The following is a 12,600-nucleotide window of genomic DNA, read 5'->3' as shown; positions in this document are numbered from 1 at the left end:
ATACCTGGCTATCAATATATTCTATACTATTACTTGCTCTTCCCACATATTTACTTCTGAAATAATTAGGGCTAGTAGAGGATAATCTTCTTTAATTGAATTCCGTGTTTATTTAGGGTTTATCAGGACATAACACTATAAATCACTAAATTAGCATTTAATCTTATTAGTATTTCTGATACTAATTCCTGTGATAAATTATCACTAGTAAATACACAAGTACAAAAATCCAAATCTAAGTGCTTTATGGAATGTGGATATGGTGTAATGGAAGAAAGGATTCTTCTCTTAGTTCTGCCATTGATTTGCTATGTGATCTTGAGCAATTGCTTAATTTCTTAGAGATCAATTTTCCTATCCATAAAATGGGAATAATACTGATAATGACACTATAGGTAGGCAAAGTAAGTAGAGCCTGTAGAAATATAAGCACAAAGGAGTGTTATATAATTATAGTATTGACAGTGTTCTTAAGTTTGCATACGTGATATTCCAAAAATGAGAGATACATTGTCCCTCTCCTCAAACAGGCTCACACTCTACTAAAAAGACATTTAGATAGATCAACTATTCTAATACAGTAGAATGAATGTAACAGTGAAATAATATTCAAACTAACCAGCACAGTGTAAGGAAGGATTCACTTATCTGGAGAGGGAGATGGCCATGGAAGACTTTTTAGGTGGAGGTGATATATGAATTGGGAGAATGTTGGCGGGTTCTGATGGGTAGGGATGGCAGAAGAGAAAGGACATTCTGCATTTAAGGATAAAAGTGCAGAAGCATGAAGGAAAGTGTGTGCTGTGAGTGTAGACATAAAGGAATTTCATGGGTTCTTCTGCCTTAGTGTTGAAGGAATATTACACACTTGATCCAATCTGGAGATTTTGTCAGGTAAGTGGTACAGTGTGAGGGCAGGGAGAGTGGGTAGGAATTGAGAGTATTTTGTTTACAGCTGGGTGATCTGCTTCTAGGTTAAACAGTAGGGGTGTTGTTTATGGGGATAGGGTGTTATATTTTTTCCTTGAGCCTGAGCACATACAAAGACTTGTTTTTTAAGAAAGACATTTTTAAATCTCTACAATCCAAGTTGTAAATCACTACGGCCCTATTATTTTCATCCTGTTTGAATTTGTTGCTCAGTTTGACTACTGGCTTTCTTCACAAATTGTGGATCACAGCTGAGCATTAAGCAAGGTCCAACTGAGCATTAAGCAAGAATGTCTCAAAACTGAAAAGTCTGTACTCTTGTATACATCCTCAGACGGGGCTACTAATCTCCGAGTAGGTAGAACATATCTGATTTTCCAAGGTTTGCTTGTGGAAACATAACAATATCAACCCAAAACCCTTCTAACTCTCCAGAATGGCCACACTGAATTATGGGAAAAGGTAATGGATTCCACAATTGCTGCTCCTCAATATGGAATCAATATTCTCTGAGGATGGAAAAGTCCTCTTTGTTTTAAGTATTATAGGTAAATATAAGTTCACATGGGACATAGTTCCTCAGGCCCTTGAAAAATATTGCATTGAATAAGACATATATGAAAGGTGTTTATGTATTAATGAATACATTTCTTTTAAAATATAGAATAGAAGCAAAAGAAAGTGAGAAAAAAGTAGGTTAGCTCCAAAGCAAGAGAGAGGCATTCAACTGTCCTGCGAAATGTATAAGGGCCCAGGCTATGGAGCTGTGGCTGGATCCACATGTAAGGGAAGATCAGGAGAAACTGCCTTTGGAATAATTAGAAAACCAAACAGCTAAGGCTGAGACCAATAACCTAATAGGGACAGGAGTATTCCATGGGGAGTGAAACCTCCAACGTCTGATTTTAGGATTAGCCATGCCCCAATTCTTGGGGTGTCTGCATGAAGCAGTGTCTCAAGTAGACCAAATAAAATTTTTCATAGGAAGTTATATTTGTTGTTTCTAAAAAGGGAAAGTTTCTCTAATTTGCGGTAAATGGAAAAATTGAAGGTGTAATGTATTATCTTTTCATTGTTTGCTTACAAAGTTTGCAGATGGGGAGATGAGCAGCATAAACTTTTGGAAGAAAACCCCTCTTCAGTGATCATCTACAGAAAACAAACAAAAATTGAGACAATTACATGAAAAATGTAGGTTCAGATTTCAAGATGAGAAATTTTTCAGATCTTTATGGGAAAAAAGGTAAAGTGTGAGATTTATTAAAAACAGCAACAAAGAAATAACCAAAACACACAATCAATTAAAGATTTCATACCTCTGCAAAATTATTTCTGCTTCTTCCCCAGCTGTAGTTCCATGAAAGATAAGAGTTCATATAATGAACCTAGATTTCAGGAGATGTCAGTTCCTCACAAAATGCACTGTGTTCCTTAGACTCCAGGTGCTAAGGCAGGAACTTGAAACTAGATATTTTGTTATTTTCTGCTTAATCCTCAGCTATTGACTGTAGCAAGAAAATTGGGCCTAAATCCACATCCACTCTAGGAAGAATGTGGAAGATGAGGTGGGAAGAAATTTAATTCCCGTGTTACTCACATTCAATATGACAGTTTCATTTTGGAGCCACTTCACATGGTTTTAGGGATTCATTAAAGAATGTACAAGCAGAATATGTACCTAAATGATTAGCATGCTCCAGGCTGAAAAAGTCTTTCTAACACTGTTTCCCAGAATTAAGTAGTTTATAAACAATTCTTTCTGGTTAAAACAGTCTATTCACAAACACAAGTCAAGCGAACTGGGCATTCTGACAGAACATTCATACTGAGGATATTAAGAGGCAATTCTTATATGTAATTTGCAAGGCTAGGAGTTGCCAGAACTTCAACATTAGACACAGACACTGCCTGAAACAGTGAAAGAAAGGGTGAAAGTGCTATTTTGACCTGACCTTCACAATTTTATCCCAGTGATTCAATGTTTTGGAAGCTGGCAGTAGAGGCATATACAGGAGCGTACAGGAATAAGAACATGCCAATAAAATTATAAAAGCCCTGAGGAATTTTAAATTTTAAGAAGTCATTGTTGTAGAAAAAGTCAGGAAATTTGGGTCTCAATCTATGGAAATCACTTAAAAGATCTGGGTATCAGTGTCATCTATAAAATGAAATAAGGCCAAGCAATTACAAGGTAAATCCTGACTGCCTTTACTTGCTTTATATTTTGAGGTTTCCCCCTAAGGTTTTGTTTGATGAGTGGATTCTGATGCTAAAATAATCTTGATAACTTTCAGCAGGAAGATGTTTCCTAAGATTTCTTCTATTCCAAAATTCTAATACTCTAAGTGAGAATAACCAGTAGTTATATTTAATTCCTACCTGTCTAATTGTTAGTGTTAATTATTGTTACTCAGCACATTTTTGTTACTCAGTACATTACTTTGCATAATTATTGATTTTGAAATTTGCTTCATGTCACCTCCATAAATCAGGATTTCTTAGTTTGACTCCGTGGATGGGCTTCAGGGAGTCCTTGAAACTTCTAAACATGCATGCAAAACTTTGTGGACCAGGGCATATAGAAGGAGGGACCAGAATTTCATCAGATTCTCACAGGTTAGAAACAGAAGCTATCCCCTACTCAATGGGAACCAAAGAAGTCTAGATCTTGGACTAACACACAGTGAAAAGAATTCAAACCAACTTTTGTAAGCTCTACAATGAAATAACTTCCCCAACTCCCTCTCTCAACTACATTCCCTTCCAACATTACATTATTACATTGCTAGTACATATCTGTAATAATGTGGGGTGGGAGACAGGGAGGGATTCTAGTGATAGTACAATGTACACCCTTAATTCTACATTTTCTGATATTTTGAAAGAAGCCAAGGTCAAATTCTTTGCTTTTCCATGCCAAACACCATGACTCTGATATATTTTTACTAGATAGAAAGAACCATTTATTCTTTACATTTTCAATCTGTAACCTTGTTAACCTTGAGGTCTAGATGGCGTCCAGTGATGGAGGTAACTTTTTTTTTAAAAAGATGCATTTTAAAGTAATTAGTTAGAACAAAAGTAAAGAAAACCATAAATGTTTGGCCATTCAAAAACATCTTGCCTTGGGAAGGTGACAGAATAAGAAGCTACAGGACACAACCCCCTTCCAAAAACAGCTAGTTGTCAGACAAAAACTATTTCAAACAATGGTCCCAGTACTCGGGAGGCCAGGGAAACACTAGACAGTATCCAGGAAAGAGCAGGAAGGGGAGACCAAGAAGCTGCAGCAAAAAACTCTGAGTGAATTCCTCCACAGCAGTGCCTGGTGCCTATCCCTCATCCTCAAAGCATGGGTATGGGGTACAGTCTGTTACTGGCCACCATGGATGGAGAGGGACATGGAGGCTCTTGCTCTCTGGGAACAGGGAGAGTGTTGAGCATGGCTTCTGACTGGTGAGTTTGGACACTGGGTCTTGGCTCTGAATCATGGTCCTAGCCTGCCCCAGACAAGGATCACCATGGCCATTGCTTCAACACCACCCCACAGGGATGGATCAGTTGGAAGCTGAAAAATGCACTCCCTTCTTAGGGATGTGGGCAAGTTTTCCAAGGATCGCCATCTGCTGGGCAGGCCAACAAAATGCAGCTTCAGGGAGTCAACAAAAAGGTTTTTTGGTGTCTTTCCTGACCCTCTCCTCAGGGCCCTTTGGAATTAGTCTGTGTCCCCTTCATAGGCCCCAGGTCCTTTTTTGATCAGTTAAACATGGGCAATTCTAAAGATCTAGCATAAGTATACAAGGTGTAAAAGAAGCCTTAACACAAAGCCAAATCTCTTCTAGGAAAGAGATAGAAACTGACCATCAGAGTAAGCTCATGAAGATAGTCAGATGCCTAGACATCAGCAACAAATTATAGGCATACTAAGAAAGAGGAAGATATTACCCAGTCAAAGGAACAAATTAAAAAGTTAGGGGAGACAAAGAATTTGGAACAACTATTCAAATATGTTTAAACAAATCTCTTAATTCAAGGAGATGAAGGAAAATATGGCTAAAGAGATAAAGGATATTAAGACAACACTGGGTGAGAATAAAGAAGAATTTGAAAGTATACAAAGAAAAAAGAATTATGAGAATGAAAGGAACAACAGAAGACATTAACAATACACTAGAGGCATACAACAGCAGATTTGAACGGGCAGGAAAAGGATCATCAAACTAGAAGATAGGATATCTAAAATCATACAGTCAGAATAAGAGAAAAGAATGGAAAAAATTGAGACAGTCTCAGTGAATTGAATGACAGCATGAAGTGCATAAACATATGCATCATGGGTGTCCCAGAAGGAGAGAAGAAGGAAATGAGGCAGAAATAATGACTGAAAATTTCTCAACCCTTATGAAACACGTAAAGATACATGTCCAAGAAGCACAAGGTACTCAAAACGGAATAAGTTCCAATAGACCTACTCCAAGACACACATTAATCAGAATGTCAAGCATCAAAGATAAGGAATTCTGAAAGCATCAAGAGAAAAGTGAGTCATCACATAAAAGGGATGCTCAGTAAGACTAAGTGCCAATTTCTCATCAGAAATCATGAAGGCAAGAAAGCAGTGATAAGATATATTTAAGGTACTGAAAGAGAAAAGTGCCAGCCAAGAATTCTTTACCTGACAAAACAGTCTTTCAAATATGAGCATAAGTTTATAATATTCACAAACAGAAACAGAGTTTGTGAAGAAGAGAGTTGCCCTACAAGAAATACTAAAGGGAGTTCTACAGGCTGAAGGGAAAAGATAGGAGAGTGAGGCTTGAAGGAGAGTGTCAAAATGAAGATTATTAGTAAGGGTAACTAAATGGGTAAAAAGAGAGGCAAAAATAAGATATGATATATGAAAACCAAAGGATAAAATGACTGAAGTAAGTACTGCCTTTACAGTAATAATATTGTATTGTTAATGGATTAAACTCCCCAATCAAAAGACAAAGATTTGCAGAATGGATTAAAAAAAAAAAAAAAAAAGAACATGACACATCTATTATATATGCTGTCTAAAAGAGACTCACCTTAGACCCAAAGACACAAATAGGTTGACAGTGAAAAGTTGGAAAAAGATATTCCATGCAAACAGTAACCAAAAATGAGCTGGGGTAGCGATACTAATCTGGACAAAATAGACAAAGAAGGATACTACATGTTGATAAAAATAGGCAATCCACCAAGAAGAAAAAACAATGATAAATATTTATGCACCTAACCAGCGTACCCCAAAATACATAAGGCAAAATTGGCGAAACTGAAGGGAGAAATAAACATCTCCACAATAATAGCTGGAGACTTCAATACACCACTCTCTTCAATAGACAGGACATCTAGACAGAAGAGCAATAAGGAAACAGAGAAAGTGAATAATATGATAAATGAACTAGACCTAACAGACATATACAGAAAAAATGCATCTCAAAATAGCAGGATATGCATTTCCCAAGTGCACACTGATCATTCTCCAAGATACACCACATGTTGGGTAATATGACAGATCTCAATAAATTTTAAAAGACAAATTATACAAAGCACTTTCTCTAACCATAATTGGAATGAAATTGGAAATCAGTAACAGGCAGAGAACTGGAAAATTCACAAATGCATGGAGTACAAACAACATACTCAGTGGGTTAAAGAAGAAATTGCAAGAGAAATCAGTAACTATCTCGAGATGAATGAAAATGAGAACACAACATATCAGAACTTATGGGATGCAGTGAAGACAGTGATGAGAGGGAAATTTATAGCCCTAAATGCCTACATTAAAAAAGACAAAAGAGCTAAAATCAAAGACTTAACCGCACACTTGGAGGAATTAGAAAAAGAATAAAAAGTTAACCTCAAAGCAAGCAGAAGGAAAGAAAGAACAAAGATTAGAGCAGAAATAAATGAAATTGAGAATTTAAAAAAACCCAATAGAATCAACACAAAAAGTTGGTTCTTTGAGAAGATCAATAATATTGACAAATCCTTAGCTAGACTGACAGAAAAAGAGGATGCAAATAAATAGAATCAGAAATGAGAAAGGGGACCTCACACTGACCTCACAGAAATAAAAGGATCATAAGAAGATAGTACAAACAACTGCATGACAACAAATTAGAAAACTTAGATGAAATGGAGAAATTCCTAGAAACACAGTGACTCTAGAAGAAATAAAAGATCAACAGATCAATTACAAGTAAATAGATTGAATTAGTCATTAAAATTCCTACAAAGAAAAACCCAGTACTAGATTACTTCACAAGTGATGTCTGCCAGTCATTCCAAGAAGAATACCAATCCTGCTCAAACTCTCCCAAAACAATGAAGAGGAGGGAGCACTACCTAACCCATTCTACAAAGAGAACATTACCAAAGCCAGATAAAGATATTACAAGAAAAGAAAATTACAGACCATTTTCTCCTGAATATAGACGCAAGAATCCTCAACAAAATACTTGCAGATTGACTCCAATGACACAAAGAATTATACAAATATAAAATTAAAAAAATTTTTAAAAAGCGAAAGAATTATACAACATGATCAAGTAAGTTTTATCCCAGGCATGCAAGGCTGGTTCAACACAAGAAAATCAATTACTGTAATAGACCATATTAACAAATCAAAGTGGAAAAACCCCACATGATCATCTTGATTAATGCAGAAAAGGTATTTGACAAAATACAGCACCCTTAATAAAAACAGAACACTAGGAATAGAAGGAAATGTCCTCAACATGATTCAGGGCATATATGAACCACAGCCAACACTGTATTCAATAGTAAAAAACTGAAAGCTCTAAGATCAGGAACAAGACAAAGATGCCCACTATCACCAGTCTAATTCAACATTGTACTGGAAGTTCTAGCTAGAGCAGTGTCTTACTTTGGCAAAGGGCTGCCAATGCAAAGTATCAGAAATAGGGTGGTTTTTATAATGGGAATTTTTTAGGGAAAAATCTTACAGTCCATTCTGAGGCCATTAAATATCAAAGCACCATCAGAGATGCCTTCTTATCAAAGTCAGCTACTGGTGATCCTGATGTCCTTCTACATGGTGAAGCAAAATGACAGCCAATCTCTGCCAAGGTCCCTGCCTTCCCCTCCAGAATCTACCATGTTCTGGAGCTCATCTGTGGGCAGCCAGGCATAGGGTCTGTCTCTTTCTGGGCCTCCTCTCTCAATCTTGGCTGCTTTGCTTTCTTCCAGAATTCAGCTGTGGGCTATCAGGCATATGGCTCATCTCTTCAGTCTTGAACTTCTCCAGCTTGTGGGAGCTTCCTGCTTCAGCTTCAACTGCTAGTGATCCTTGAGTATTCTCTTTCACATGGCTGGTTATAATGGCAGCTTGCTTTCTCTGTGTCTCTGTTTATATAAACCTTCAGTAAAAGGGCTGTATTCATTTGCCAAAGGGTTGCCAATGGGAAGTACCAGAAATCTGTTGGTTTTTATAATGGGGATTTATTCGGTGGGTAAAAGCTTACAATTCCGAGGTCAAATCAAGGCATCAGCAGAGATGCTTTTTCACCAGAGTCAGCTGCTGTTGATCCTGGTGTGTTGCCACATGATGAAGCAAAATGGCCACTGATCTTTGCGAGGTTTCAGCCTTCCCCTCTGGCAGTCCTTTCTCAGGCTCAGGTGCTCTGCTTTCTTCCCAATTTCAGCTGTAGGCTGGCATAGGGTTTGGCTCTTAGGTATCAGTCTGGGCTGTTCTGATCTCTTCCCAAATTCAGGTGTAAGCTATCAGCTCTCCCTGGGACCTCAGCTGTTTAAACTTCCTCCTTACCGTCACATGGCAGGATCAAATATGACAGAGCTCTTTCTTCTTGTGTCTGTCTGTATGAGTGTCTGTTTATATCAACCCAGAAAGGGGCAGGGACTCAACCTGAGTCATGTCCACTGACATAGTCAAATCAAAAGCCCTAAATCTATCTTAACAGTAATCTAATAAAAGTCCCTTGGATTGAATTTAATGCAATCAAGGGTATCACATCCAGAGTAACAGATTAGTTTACAAACAATATTTCTCTTTGGGGGATTCATAAAATAATGTCAAACTGCCACAGGGGTGGAGACCTAACCTAAGTTACTCCTTGCTGATGGTAGTCCAATCATAAGTGACATAATCAAGTGATTTAATCAAGATCCCTTAAATCTAATGGTCTCGTACCCACAGGAATGGAATATTTAAAAACAATCTTTTTGGGGGATTCACCAAATTCAAAACAGCCACAAGCAGGCTAGAAAAAGAAACAAAAGCATACAAACTGCAAAGGAAGAGGTAAAATTTGCATTATTTGCAGATAACATGATCCTATATAGAAAAAGCCCCCCAAAATCTGCAACAAAACTACTAGAGCTAATAAATGCAGCAAATGGCAGGATACAAGATCAGCATCCAAAAATCTATACACTAGGAATGAAAAATCTGAGAAGGAAATAAAAATTCCATTTACAGTCACAAGTAAAAATCAAATCTGGGAATAAATTTAACAGGGATATAAAGGACCTGTAACAGTAAACTATAAAACACTGTTTAAAGAAATCAAAGACCTAAATAATTGGAAGTATGTTCTGTGTTCATGTATGAGTAAATATCATTATTATACCAATATATATTTAATATAAATCCAACACAATCTCAATCAAAATTCCAACAGCCTATTTTGAAGAAATATAAAAGCCAGTTTTCAAATTTATTTGGAAGGATAAGGGGCCCCAAATAGCCAAAAGCATATTGAAAAAGGACAAGATTGGAACACTCACACTTCCTGAGTTTAAAGAATATTACTTTAAAGTATATTACAAAGATCAAAAGAGAATGGTACTGGCAGTGGAGAGAGATATACTGACCAATGGGATCAAATTGAGAGTTCAGAAATAGATCCGCACATCTATGGCCAATTGATATTTGACAAGGCTGCCAAGTCCACTCAACTGGGCTAGAACAGTCTTTCTACAAGAAATGGTGCTGGGAGAATTGGATATCCATATCCAAAAGAAAGAGGACCCCTCCCTCGCATGTTATACAGAAACTAACTCAAAATGGATCAAAGACCTAAATGTAAGAACCAGGACCATAAAACTCCTAGAAGAAAGTGTAGGGGAGCATCTTCAAGACCTTGTGGTAGTCAATGGTTTCTTAGATGTTACACCCAAAGCATAAGCAACAGAAGGAAAAAAGAGATCAATGCCCTCCTCAAAATTATTAACTTCTATACATCAAAGGACTGACAAGAAAGTGAAAAGGCAGCCTATGGAATGGGAGAAAATATTTGGAAACGACATATCCAATAAGGGTTTAATATCCAGAATATATAAAGAAATCCTACAAAAATAAAAAGACAAACAACCCAATTTAAAAAATGGGCAAAAGACTTGAACAGATATTTTTCCAAGTAGGAAATACAAATGGCTAAAGAACACATGAAAAGGTGCTCAACATCACTAGCTATTAAGGAAATGCAAATCAAAACCACAATGAGATATCATTTCACACTTACTAGAATGGCCACTATTTAAAAAACAGAAAATTACAAGTGTTAGAGATGATGTGGAGAAAGAAGAACACTCATCCAATCCTGGTGGGAGTATAAAATAGTGCAGCCACCACTGTGGAAGACAGTTTGACAGTTCCTCAGGAAGCCATATAAAGAACTGCCATATGATCTGGCCACCCCACTCCTAGATATGTACCCAGAAGTACTGAAGGCAAGGGCATAAACAGACATTTGCACACCAGTGTTCATAATAGTATCATTCACATTCTGAGGATGGGTACCCGTCAACCATTAGCATAGGAAAAACGAGGTTTCTTTCATAAACTGTTTGCTAATTCAGACACTGTGCACCAAGAAGAAAAACAATGGGGCATGGAAAACAAGAACAAAAACGTTAATTTCACTAGAACTGGAAGTTGACTCGAGATATCCTAAGAATTCTTAGAATTTAACACTTGTGCTCTTTTTTCGTTTCAGATGCTGCACAACAAACATGTCATGGTCCGCGTGGGAGGAGGATGGGAAACTTTTGCTGGGTATTTGTTGAAACATGACCCCTGCCGAATGTTGCAGATCTCTCGTGTGGATGGCAAAACATCTCCCATCCAAAGCAAATCTCCAACACTTAAGGACATGAATCCAGATAATTACCTGGTAGTCTCTGCCAATTATAAGGCTAAGAAGGAGATTAAGTGAAACTAGTTGGTCACTAAAAGGGGACTCTCAGAATGGCCTGTATCCACTTTTCCAGTGTAGTCAGTTTAGTTCATACGCTCAGAAAACTACTTTGGAAAAAGTGTAACAAGGAGAAAGTGTCAAATAGAAAGATGTTCAAAAAGTAGCACTATCTATTTTTTGTGCTTCTGTAGAAAATGACCTATTAAAATAAATTCTAAAGTAGATTTACATTAGATAAATTGTAGACAAATTATTTCTCAATAAGTGAACATAATATTTAGAACACAAAAGCAATATAAGAAACACAATTCTAGCTAAAACTGTTATTAGCTGAAAATATTTAAGACTTAAAATTAAGTCAACAGAAAGTGCCTGCTTTATGCCTACCGAGTAAAAGCACCCCGACACTTTTATAATTGCAGGATTCTTAAGCTATTTTTTTAAGTGACAATTAGCGCAATAATGTGCTACTGAAATACTCAACAGCACTTGTAACTAAGTATAGAGGAGTAACATCATTTAAGCTTTAACTGGAAAGGCCACTTCAGAAATTTTACGCTCACTTGGAATATTGCTTTAAAGTTTATCTTTTATCTATGACCAAATACCTGGGGCACTTTCAGAAGTCTTCAGTACACCCCCTTAGAGAATTGTTTGTGAATTGTTTGTGAATTGTTTCACACTTTAAAGCATATGGCTGTGTTTAGAACGATTTAGTATAATTCACACATACAAGTTAACATACATTTATATTTTGACAGAGTAAATTGTACAGTCAACTATTCAACTTCATGTTATTTTAAAGCATTTTCTTATTGAAATATATCTTTAGTTAATCCTATTTTGCTACTCTATTTAGTAAAGTAAGTTCACTGTAGCCAATGATGTTACAGACTTAAGTAACACCCTTGTATACCTGGGACAGGGCTGTTTTCTGCCAATAAATGGCAAAATACTGTCCTCACTGATTTAAGAATTAAAAAGATAACTTTAAAATTTTTTTACCTGTTTCTGTGTCAGTGACTTATTTTGAAATAAAGTTGATCTTCAAAGGGCAACTTTCCCCAAGCGTGATGGGAAGACTTGGGCAGGTGGCGGTTGTTGTTGTTGGATTTAGCAGAGTTCCTAGATTTTAATATAGTAGTTTCTAATAACCACAGGCAATGTTAATTTGTTGCTTCCTCAATTTTCAACAACAAAAAATAACTTTGTTGCCCCAGACTCAGGGAAGAGTTTCATCATATGACTAATTTAGTCAAAGTATGCATAACCTGTTAATTGGGAAGTTTTTAAAATGCAGACGTCTTTACCAGAGGCATAGTATAATTTGGTGGTGCTAGAAGTGATTGTAATTACATAGAAATAAAAATCAGTGAAAATTAAAAAAATTTTTTGTAGGAAAAAATTCACCTTAGAACAGTAATTAATTTAAAATATAGACACTGAGTGATCTGATCTT

At 36.6% G+C, this 12,600-nt stretch overlaps 1 protein-coding gene across 11 annotated transcripts in view; it reads left to right on the top strand.

The window, feature by feature from the left end:
- Nucleotides 1-12,141, top strand: part of GAS2 (growth arrest specific 2) — a 183,197-nt gene extending 171,056 nt beyond the window's left edge. For 9 of the 11 annotated variants that reach the window (XM_058305634.1, XM_058305631.2, XM_058305630.2 and 6 more), the window contains one exon: nucleotides 10,941-12,141. In XM_058305634.1, the coding sequence (XP_058161617.1) occupies nucleotides 10,941-11,159 (219 nt within the window). In that variant the 3' untranslated portion in view covers nucleotides 11,160-12,141. Of the gene's footprint in view, nucleotides 1-2,018; nucleotides 2,122-10,940 lie in introns of all 11 variants that reach the window. The other 2 variants (XM_071218146.1, XM_058305638.2) reach the window with 2 other exon arrangements.
- The last annotated feature ends 459 nt before the right edge of the window (nucleotides 12,142-12,600 follow it).

This window comes from Dasypus novemcinctus, chromosome 10 (genome assembly GCF_030445035.2).
Source record: "Dasypus novemcinctus isolate mDasNov1 chromosome 10, mDasNov1.1.hap2, whole genome shotgun sequence".
NCBI lineage: Eukaryota > Metazoa > Chordata > Mammalia > Cingulata > Dasypodidae > Dasypus > Dasypus novemcinctus.
The sequence above is the reverse complement of the archived record's forward strand: the minus strand, read 5'-3'. Positions and strand labels throughout refer to the sequence as shown.